Source organism: Salvelinus alpinus, chromosome 34 (assembly GCF_045679555.1).
Source record: "Salvelinus alpinus chromosome 34, SLU_Salpinus.1, whole genome shotgun sequence".
Taxonomy (NCBI): Eukaryota; Metazoa; Chordata; class Actinopteri; order Salmoniformes; family Salmonidae; genus Salvelinus; species Salvelinus alpinus.
The window spans coordinates 3,515,945-3,526,818 of NC_092119.1; the positions used below are offsets into that span (position 1 = coordinate 3,515,945).

General features: G+C 47.5%; 1 protein-coding gene across 2 annotated transcripts in view; it reads right to left on the reverse strand.

Annotated features, from left to right (window-relative positions):
- The window catches only part of LOC139563638 (E3 ubiquitin-protein ligase TRIM9-like), a 68,200-nt gene that overhangs the window by 9,494 nt on the left and 47,832 nt on the right, over window positions 1–10,874 (reverse strand). For both annotated transcript variants that reach the window (XM_071382479.1, XM_071382478.1), the window contains 4 exons: window positions 9,922–10,032; window positions 3,332–3,485; window positions 3,098–3,243; window positions 748–886 (listed from right to left, as the gene is read on the reverse strand). In XM_071382479.1, coding sequence (XP_071238580.1) covers window positions 748–886; window positions 3,098–3,243; window positions 3,332–3,485; window positions 9,922–10,032 — 550 coding nt within the window. The remainder of the gene's footprint in view (window positions 1–747; window positions 887–3,097; window positions 3,244–3,331; window positions 3,486–9,921; window positions 10,033–10,874) is intronic.

Consider the following 10,874-nt stretch of genomic DNA (forward strand, 5'->3'; position numbering starts at 1 on the left):
AGAAAATTAAAGGCAAAGCAAATCCTGGTTGCCTGGCATCAAAATCGTCAATTGAAACCTGAAACCAATAGAATCTATCCGGACGTGTATTGTCTTGTTTTCTAGATATTATCTTTGTTAAACCCAACAGCGACATAGGAGAACATCAAAAGAGACAAAATCATGTCACACAGAGAGAAGGAGCCTGTCTGGATTTCACAGGTCCACTGAAGCGTGACAAGCTTCTCTTATCTGTCTTGTCCGGTCCGTACGTGTAGAGCTGAGCAGCATACACAATGGGAATGCAGGTGGCAGGCAGGTGTAAGAGAGGGTGGGAATACTGTATGTGTGTGTACCAAAGCTGTGTCCAGGCAGTCGACGTTTCGCCGTGCATAAGAACAGCCCTTAGCCGTGCTATATTGGCCATATACCACACCTCCTCGGTCCTCATTGCTTAATTAGAACCCAGGTCTGCTAGGCAGCTGTCTATATGCTCTTCAGATTCACCGTCAACAATCCGTATGTGCTTTAGCTAACTCCTGTTTTGCGTTGGCTCATTGCAATGCTAAACATACAAGTCTAGGGCATGACAACGATGGATAGACGAGTTAGCGACACACCTAGCACATACAGTATGACTGCATCCCAAAATGGCACCCCCTATTCCCTTTAGAGTGCACTACTTTTGTCACCCTATGGGGCCTGGTCAAAAGTAGTGCGGGAATAGGTGGCCATATGCTCTGTAGAGTGGGCTCAGTTAGGGCTTACTCTCGGAGGTCTGCATGGCCAGTATCTTGCTGTACTGTCCGACTCCGCTGGCGTTGAAGGCTTTGACCCTTGACATGTAGGTGCTGTTGTAGTGGAGTCCGTCCACCGTGCAGATCGTCTCCGTCCCCACGTACACTTCCTGTAAGGAACCGTTACATCTTCCTGTTAGAACCATGGACAACTTCCTGTTAGATAATCATCACACTGGTATGATTGTGGCTAGCCTCATACTTCTGTTTGGAAACAGAATGGTAAGGATGGTTGTACGAGGCTAGACGATGGCAGCTATTTGTCACAACAGAGATTGTAGAACTAACCAGATTATAAGAGTATAAAACACGTTTAACTTGCTAATGTAGCAGAGGTGATTTGTTGGTGATGAGGTAGCTCTGCCTGAGACTTGTAAGCCCAAATGTCATCATTGGACCTTGAGAATGTCCTCTTGGTCTAACGGTTAAAATGTGGGCTAGTTAAACAACACACAGTCCAATAACAAGAAGATAAATAAAACAATATCAACCAAGGCTAACAGCGGGAGGGGTGCTCTATCTATCTATAATTACACTGGCCCATTTAGAGACTTTTAGACTCAGTGCTGATGAGAGAGAGGGAGGGAGAGAGGGGGGGGGGGCAGAGAGAGAGGAAAGGAGGGAAAGAGAGACCAGGAGTTGGTACTGCGTGAGAAAAGCAGCATCAGTAGTACTTGCAGTAGGAGTGGTAGTAGTAATAGTAGTAGTAGTAGTAGTAGTAGTGGTAGGAGTAGTAGTACTGGTAGTAGTACTGGTAGTAGTAGTGGTAGTAGTAGTAGTAGTGGTAGTGTTAGTAGTAGTAGTAGTAGTAGCAGTAGCAGTGGTAGTAGTAGTGGTAGTGGTAGTAGTAGTAGTGGTAGTAGTAGAGGTAGACGTAGTGGTAGTAGTAGTAGTAGTAGTGGTAGTAGTAGTGGTAGTAGTAGTAGTAGTAGTAGTGGTAGTAGTAGTGGTAGTAGTGGAGGTAGTACGAGTAGTAGTAGTAGTAGTAGTAGTAGTGGTAGTAGTAGTAGTGGTAGTAGTAGTGGTAGTAGTAGTAGTGGTAGGAGTAGTAGTACTGGTAGTAGTAGTGGTAGTAGTAGTAGTAGTGGTAGTGTTAGTAGTAGTAGTAGTAGTAGTAGCAGTAGCAGTGGTAGTGGTAGTGGTAGTAGTAGTAGTGGTAGTAGTAGAGGTAGACGTAGTGGTAGTAGTAGTAGTAGTAGTGGTAGTAGTAGTGGTAGTAGTAGTAGTAGTAGTAGTGGTAGTAGTAGTGGTAGTAGTGGAGGTAGTACGAGTAGTAGTAGTAGTAGTAGTAGTAGTAGTGGTAGTAGTAGTAGTGGTAGTAGTAGTGGCAGTAGTGGAGGTAGTACGAGTAGTAGTAGTAGTAGTAGTAGTAGTAGTGGTAGTAGTAGTAGTAGTAGTGGTAGTAGTAGTGGTAGTAGTAGTAGTAGTAGTAGTGGTAGTAGTAGTGGTAGTAGTGGAGGTAGTACGAGTAGTAGTAGTAGTAGTAGTAGTAGTGGTAGTAGTAGTAGTGGTAGTAGTAGTGGTGGTAGTGATAGTAGTAGTAGTAGTAGTAGTAGTGGTAGTAGTAGTAGTGGTAGTGATAGTAGTAGTAGTAGTAGTAGTAGTAGTGGTAGTGGACCCTGAACTGTCCCCCATTACTATTAGGGCCCGTGACAACACCAGTATCGTGATCACCTGTTACCATGGAGACACCCACCCTGAACTGTCCCTCATTACTATTAGGGCCCGGGACAACATCAGTATTGCGATACTTGTTTGTGTCGTGACAAGGAAACAAAACATGAAGCAGATTTAACTTCTGTAGGAAAACAGCCCTGATGTTGGAAAGAAACCAGAGTCACATTTATAACACAATATTTTACATACAGCAGGTTTGTATAATTTTGCGATACTGTTATTGTCCTGGCCCTAGTTACTATGACAACACACCCACCCTGAACTGTCCCTTGTTACTATGACAACACACCCACCCTGAACTGTCCCTTGTTACTATGACAACACACCAACCCTGAACTGTCCCTGTGTTACTATGACGACACCTATCCTGAACCGTTCCCCTGTTACCATGACAATACCCATCCTGAACTGTCCCCGTTACCATGGAGACACCCATCCTGAATTGTCCCCCATTACCATAGAGACACCTACCCTGAACTGTACCCTGTTACCATGGAGACACCCACCCTGAACTGTCCCCTGTTACTATGACAACACCCACCCTATACTGTCCCCCATTACCATGGAGACACCACCCTGAACTGTCACCTGTTACTAGGGAGACACCCACCCTGAACTGTCCTTGTTACCATGACAACACCCACCCTGTACTGTCCCCCGTTGCCGTCGTCCAGCTCCAGGATGTATCCATCCACGGCGATGGTGGAGAGAGGTGGCTGTTTCCATGACAATGTGGCGCTGTTGTTGATGGTGCAGCACTCCTCCAGCTGGAGCATGGGGGCTACTGGGACTGAAGGGGGGGGGGGCACACGTTAGAGTACAACACAGACACTACACCCAACCTCTCCTCCTCTTCCTCCCCTCTTCCTCCCCTCTACCTTTCATCTGTACGAAGTCCAGTTGGTGGATGGTCTGTAACAGGGGTCCACTGTCCAGGGTCAGGTCAAAGTCACTGGTCATCCTGGGGGTCAGGGTTCCCATCCCCCACTGGCCCTCCGTCATGTGCACCCTCCTGATCAGGGCGTCTGAGATCTGGGGGGGAGGAACAGGCTCACAGGGTCATACAGGGTCACGGGGTCAGACAGGGTCACGGGGTCATACAGGGTCACGGGGTCAGACAGGGTCAAAGGCTGTGATCCCAAATGGCACCCTATTCCCTATATAGTGCACTACCCTATTCCCTATATAGTGCACTACCCTATTCCCTATATAGTGCACCACCCTATTCCCTATATAGTGCACTACCCTATTCCCTATATAGTGCACTACTTTAGACCAGATATCCATCTGATAGCTGCTGTATGTGATGAGTGGTTATACAAACACAGCATGCTAGCTGTTCCTGTAGACTTCTAGACATTGTGCTAACGCTAGTTGTTAATAAATCACAAAACTACCTTCAAACCTCACGCAGAGACATAAAAATGGCATCCATGAATTCATCTGACTCTGCACTATACAGTTGAAGTCAGGAAGTTTACATACTCCTTTAGCCAAATACATTTAAACTCAGTTTTTCACAATTTCTGACATTTAATCCAAGTTAAAATTTGCTGTTTTAGGTCAGTTATGATCACCACTTTATTTTAAGAATGTGAAATGTCAGAATAATAGTAGAGAGAATGATTTATTTCAGCTTTTATTTCTTTCATCACATTCTCAGTGGTTCAGAAGTTACCATACACTCAATTAGTATTTGGTAGCATTTCCTTCCATTTTTTAAACTTGGGTCAAACGTTTCAGGTAGCCTTCCACAAGCTTCCCACAATAAATTGGGTGAATTTTGGCCTATTCCTGCTGACAGAGCTGGTGTAACTGAGTCAAGTTTGTAGGCCTCCTTGCTGGCACATGCTTTTTCAGTTCTGCCCACAAATTTTCTATGGGATTGAGGTCAGGGTTTTGTGATGGCCACTCCAGTACCTTGACTTTGTTGTCCTTAAGCCATTTTGCCACAACTTTGGAAGTATGCTTGGGGTCATTGTCCATTTGGAAGACCCATTTGCAACCAAGCTTTACCTTCCTGACTGATGTCTTGAGATGTAGCTTCAATGTATCCACATAAATTCCTTCCTCATGAAGCCATCTATTTTGTGAAGTGCACCAGTACCTCCTGCAGCAAAGTTCTTCGGCTTGCAAGCATCCCCCTTTTTCCTCCAAACATAACGATGGTCATTATGGCCAAACAGTTCTATTATTGTTTCATCAGACCAGAGGACATTTCTCCAAAAAGTACGATCTTTGTCCCCATGTGCAGTTGCAAACCATAGTCTGGCTTTTTTTATGGCAGTTTTGGAGCAGTGGCTTTTTCCTTGCTGAGCGGCCTTTCAGGTTATGTCGATATAGGACTCGTTTTACTGTGGATATAGATACTTTGTACCTGTTTCCTCCAGCATCTTCACAAGGTCCTTTGCTGTTGTTCTGGGATTGATTTGTACTTTTCGCACCAAAGTACGTTAAACTCTAGGAGACAGAACGCGTCTCCTTCCTGAGCGGTATGACGGCTGCGTGGTCCCATGGTGTTTATACTTGCGTACTATTGTTTGTACAGATGAACGTGGTAACTTCAGGCGTTTGGAAATTTCTCCCAAGGATGAACCAGACTTGTGGAGGTCTACAATTTTTTTTCTGAGGTCTTCGCTGATTTCTTTAGATTTTCCCATGATGTCAAGCAAAGAGGCACTGGGTTTGAAGGAAACCCGGAAACTTCCGGGTTGGAGCGAGCGGTCGCACTCGCACTTTGGTCCGCAGGTAGTATAACTTTTCATTACATTTCATTACATTTCATTATAGTACAACGGTTTAATTTGTCTAATCTTAGCAATTTCTTCTTAGCTAGCTACATAGCCGTCTTTGTATCAAAGATAATTGCGTAATTATCGTATTTCGTCGTCCTAACGCAGTCTACACTGCTATCTGCCATCTGCCCAGCAGCTAGCCAGCTAGCAAACGTCCACCGTCTACCGAATAGCAGCACTTTGGTCCGCAGGTAGTATAACTTTTCATTACATTTCATTACATTTCATTATAGTACAACGGTTTAATTTGTCTAATCTTAGCAATTTCTTCTTAGCTAGCTACATAGCCGTCTTTGTATCAAAGATAATTGTGTAGTCTAGAGCGATTTTCTAGGTTAGCTAGCCAGCTATTGTCGTTCTTTTAACGCAACGTAACGTAATCAACACTGAATTATAGCCCCCGAATAGCAGCACTGTAGATACTATTACACTCAACGGAACGACTTGATTAGTGTAGTGTCAACAACGCAGCCACTGCCAGCTAGCCTACAAAGTCAACAACTGCCAGCTAGCCTACAAAGTCAACAACGCAGCCACTGCCAGCTAGCCTACTTCAGCAGTACTGTATCATCTTAATCATTTTAGTCAATAAGATTCTTGCTACGTAAGCTTAACTTTCTGAACATTCGAGACGCGTAGTCCACTTGCCACTCCAATCTCCTTTGCATTAGCGTAGTCTCTTCTGTAGCCTGTCAACTATGTGTCTGTCTATCCCTGTTCTCTCCTCTCTGCACAGACCATACAAACGCTCCACACCGCGTGGCATCGGCCACCCTAATCTGGTGGTCCCAGCGCGCACGACCCACGTGGAGTTCCAGGTCTCCGGTAGCCTCTGGAACTGCCGATCTGCGGCCAACAAGGCAGAGTTCATCTCAGCCTATGCCTCCCTCCAGTCCCTCGACTTCCTGGCACTGACGGAAACATGGATCACCACAGATAACACTGCTACTCCTACTGCTCTCTCTTCGTCCGCCCACGTGTTCTCGCACACCCCGAGAGCTTCTGGTCAGCGGGGTGGTGGCACCGGGATCCTCATATCTCCCAAGTGGTCATTCTCTCTTTCTCCCCTTACCCATCTGTCTATCGCCTCCTTTGAATTCCATGCTGTCACAGTTACCAGCCCTTTCAAGCTTAACATCCTTATCATTTATCGCCCTCCAGGTTCCCTCGGAGAGTTCATCAATGAGCTCGATGCCTTGATTAGCTCCTTTCCTGAGGACGGCTCACCTCTCACAGTTCTGGGCGACTTTAACCTCCCCACGTCTACCTTTGACTCATTCCTCTCTGCCTCCTTCTTTCCACTCCTCTCCTCTTTTGACCTCACCCTCTCACCTTCCCCCCCTACTCACAAGGCAGGCAATACGCTCGACCTCATCTTTACTAGATGCTGTTCTTCCACTAACCTCATTGCAACTCCCCTCCAAGTCTCCGACCACTACCTTGTATCCTTTTCCCTCTCGCTCTCATCCAACACTTCCCACACTGCCCCTACTCGGATGGTATCGCGCCGTCCCAACCTTCGCTCTCTCTCCCCCGCTACCCTCTCCTCTTCCATCCTATCATCTCTTCCCTCTGCTCAAACCTTCTCCAACCTATCTCCTGATTCCGCCTCCTCAACCCTCCTCTCCTCCCTTTCTGCATCCTTTGACTCTCTATGTCCCCTATCCTCCAGGCCGGCTCGGTCCTCCCCTCCCGCTCCGTGGCTCGACGACTCATTGCGAGCTCACAGAACAGGGCTCCGGGCAGCCGAGCGGAAATGGAGGAAAACTCGCCTCCCTGCGGACCTGGCATCCTTTCACTCCCTCCTCTCTACATTTTCCTCTTCTGTCTCTGCTGCTAAAGCCACTTTCTACCACTCTAAATTCCAAGCATCTGCCTCTAACCCCAGGAAGCTCTTTGCCACCTTCTCCTCCCTCCTGAATCCTCCTCCCCCTCCCCCCCCCTCCTCCCTCTCTGCAGATGACTTCGTCAACCATTTTGAAAAGAAGGTCGACGACATCCGATCCTCGTTTGCTAAGTCAAACGACACCGCTGGTTCTGCTCACACTGCCCCACCCTGTGCTCTGACCTCTTTCTCCCCTCTCTCTCCAGATGAAATCTCGCGTCTTGTGACGGCCGGCCGCCCAACAACCTGCCCGCTTGACCCTATCCCCTCCTCTCTTCTCCAGACCATTTCCGGAGACCTTCTCCCTTACCTCACCTCGCTCATCAACTCATCCCTGACCGCTGGCTACGTCCCTTCCGTCTTCAAGAGAGCGAGAGTTGCACCCCTTCTGAAAAAACCTACACTCGATCCCTCCGATGTCAACAACTACAGACCAGTATCCCTTCTTTCTTTTCTCTCCAAAACTCTTGAACGTGCCGTCCTTGGCCAGCTCTCCCGCTATCTCTCTCAGAATGACCTTCTTGATCCAAATCAGTCAGGTTTCAAGACTAGTCATTCAACTGAGACTGCTCTTCTCTGTATCACGGAGGCGCTCCGCACTGCTAAAGCTAACTCTCTCTCCTCTGCTCTCATCCTTCTAGACCTATCGGCTGCCTTCGATACTGTGAACCATCAGATCCTCCTCTCCACCCTCTCCGAGTTGGGCATCTCCGGCGCGGCCCACGCTTGGATTGCGTCCTACCTGACAGGTCGCTCCTACCAGGTGGCGTGGCGAGAATCTGTCTCCTCACCACGTGCTCTCACCACTGGTGTCCCCCAGGGCTCTGTTCTAGGCCCTCTCCTATTCTCGCTATACACCAAGTCACTTGGCTCTGTCATAACCTCACATGGTCTCTCCTATCATTGCTATGCAGACGACACACAACTAATCTTCTCCTTTCCCCCTTCTGATGACCAGGTGGCGAATCGCATCTCTGCATGTCTGGCAGACATATCAGTGTGGATGACGGATCACCACCTCAAGCTGAACCTCGGCAAGACGGAGCTGCTCTTCCTCCCGGGGAAGGACTGCCCGTTCCATGATCTCGCCATCACGGTTGACAACTCCATTGTGTCCTCCTCCCAGAGCGCTAAGAACCTTGGCGTGATCCTGGACAACACCCTGTCGTTCTCAACCAACATCAAGGCGGTGGCCCGTTCCTGTAGGTTCATGCTCTACAACATCCGCAGAGTACGACCCTGCCTCACACAGGAAGCGGCGCAGGTCCTAATCCAGGCACTTGTCATCTCCCGTCTGGATTACTGCAACTCGCTGTTGGCTGGGCTCCCTGCCTGTGCCATTAAACCCCTACAACTCATCCAGAACGCCGCAGCCCGTCTGGTGTTCAACCTTCCCAAGTTCTCTCACGTCACCCCGCTCCTCCGCTCTCTCCACTGGCTTCCAGTTGAAGCTCGCATCCGCTACAAGACCATGGTGCTTGCCTACGGAGCTGTGAGGGGAACGGCACCTCAGTACCTCCAGGCTCTGATCAGGCCCTACATCCAAACAAGGGCACTGCGTTCATCCACCTCTGGCCTGCTCGCCTCCCTACCACTGAGGAAGTACAGTTCCCGCTCAGCCCAGTCAAAACTGTTCGCTGCTCTGGCCCCCCAATGGTGGAACAAACTCCCTCACGACGCCAGGACAGCGGAGTCAATCACCACCTTCCGGAGACACCTGAAACCCCACCTCTTTAAGGAATACCTAGGATAGGATAAAGTAATCCTTCTCACTCCCCCCCCCTTAAAAGATTTAGATGCACTATTGTAAAGTGGCCGTTCCACTGGATGTCATAAGGTGAATGCACCAATTTGTAAGTCGCTCTGGATAAGAGCGTCTGCTAAATGACTTAAATGTAAATGTAATGTAAATGTATGCCTTGAAATACATCCACAGGTACACCTCCAATTGACTCAAATTATGTCAATTAGCCTATCAGAAGCTTCTAACGCCATAACATAATTTTCTGGAATATTCCAAGCTGTTTAAAGGCACAGACAACTTAGTGTATGTAAATTTCTGACCCACTGGAATTGTGATACAGTGAATTAATTATAAGTGAAATAATCTGTTGGTAAACAATTGTTGCAAAAATTACTTGCGTCATGCTGTCACGCGCCATAGATTGCTTTGTTTGTTTCTATGTTTTGTTTGGTCAGGGTGTGATCTGAGTGGGCATTCTATGTTGTATGTCTAGGTTGTCTATTTCTATGTGTTTGGCCTGGTGTGGTTCCCAATCAGAGGCAGCTGTCTATCGTTGTCTCTGATTGGGAGCCATACTTAGGTAGCCTGTTTTCCATTTTGAGTTGTGGGTGATTGTTTTCTGTTTTGTGCGTATTCCTTACAGAACTGTTTCGTTTTCGCGCTTTATTATTTTTTATCATTTCAGTGTTCAGTTTATTTTGTTTATTAAAATGAACACTGACCACGCTGTACCTTGGTCCTCTTCTCCTTCACCAGACGAAAGCCGTTACACATGCACAAAGTAGATGTCCTAAACGACTTGCCAAAACTATAGTTTGTTAACAAGAAATCTGTGGAGTGGTTGAAAAACGAGTTTTAATGACTCCAACCTAAGTGTATGTAAACTTCCGACTTCAACTGTATAATACACCCTGGAAATCTCCCATTGAGGTCAGAATACTCATTTTACAAGGGAGATGTGTAATGTGGTTGTAATGATGTCCTTTACTGGCCTGGAGGAACCCCCCCCCCCCCCCCCCCCCCCACACACACACACACACCTACCTGTAGGAATCCGCTAGGGTCATTCTCCTTGATGACCTCCACACAGTATTCCATCAGGCCTGTAGTCTGACGCAGCTTCACTGTACAATGAGATATCTGATCCCTCACCACCTGGGAGAGAGGGAGGGAGGAAGGGAGGGACGGAGGGAGGGAGGGAGAGAGAGAGGGAGGGGGGAGGGAGAGAGGGAGAGAGGAAGAGAGGGAGGGAGGGAGTGTGGGAGCGAGAACGAAATGTTAATTCAAATTATAAGAGCGAATAGATAGGTATTAGGGAGGGACACATACTGTATTAAACAGCAGAGGTTCCAGTGGTTGAATAATAATAACAATAACAATAAGAGTTATTATAATAATAATGGCGCTTAAGACATCAGAGCAGGAAGTAGAGAAGGGAAGGAGAGGAAAGAGAGGAGAGGAAAAGAGAAGAGGAGGAGAGGAAGGAGAGAAGATGAGGAGAGGAAAGAGAGGAGAGGAAGGAGAGAAGAAGAGAGGAGGAAGGAGAGAAGGAGAGACGAGGAGGAGAGGAAGGAGAGAATCAGAGAGGAGGAAGGAGAGGAAAGAGAGGAGAGGAAGGAGAGAAGAAGAGAGGAGGAAGGAGAGAAGGGGAGAGGAGGAAGGAGAGACGAGGAGAGGAGGAAGGAGAGACGAGGAGGAGAGGAAGGAGAGAAGAAGAGAGGAGGAAGGAGAGAAGAGGAGGAGAGGGAGGAGAGAACAGGAGAGGGAGAGAATGGGAGGAAGGAGAGAAGAGGAGGAGAGGGAGGAGAGAACAGGAGAGGGAGAGAATGGGAGGAAGGAGAGAAGAGGATTGGAGGAAAAAGTGGCATCATTGACAATATGTGACTAATTTCAGGAAACTAAGCATATGTCGCTCATCACTACTACTTCACAGGAGAGGCATTTTAACTTTTTATTTTTTTAAAGGCAGAAATGCCTTCTACAACATGTGAACTTTC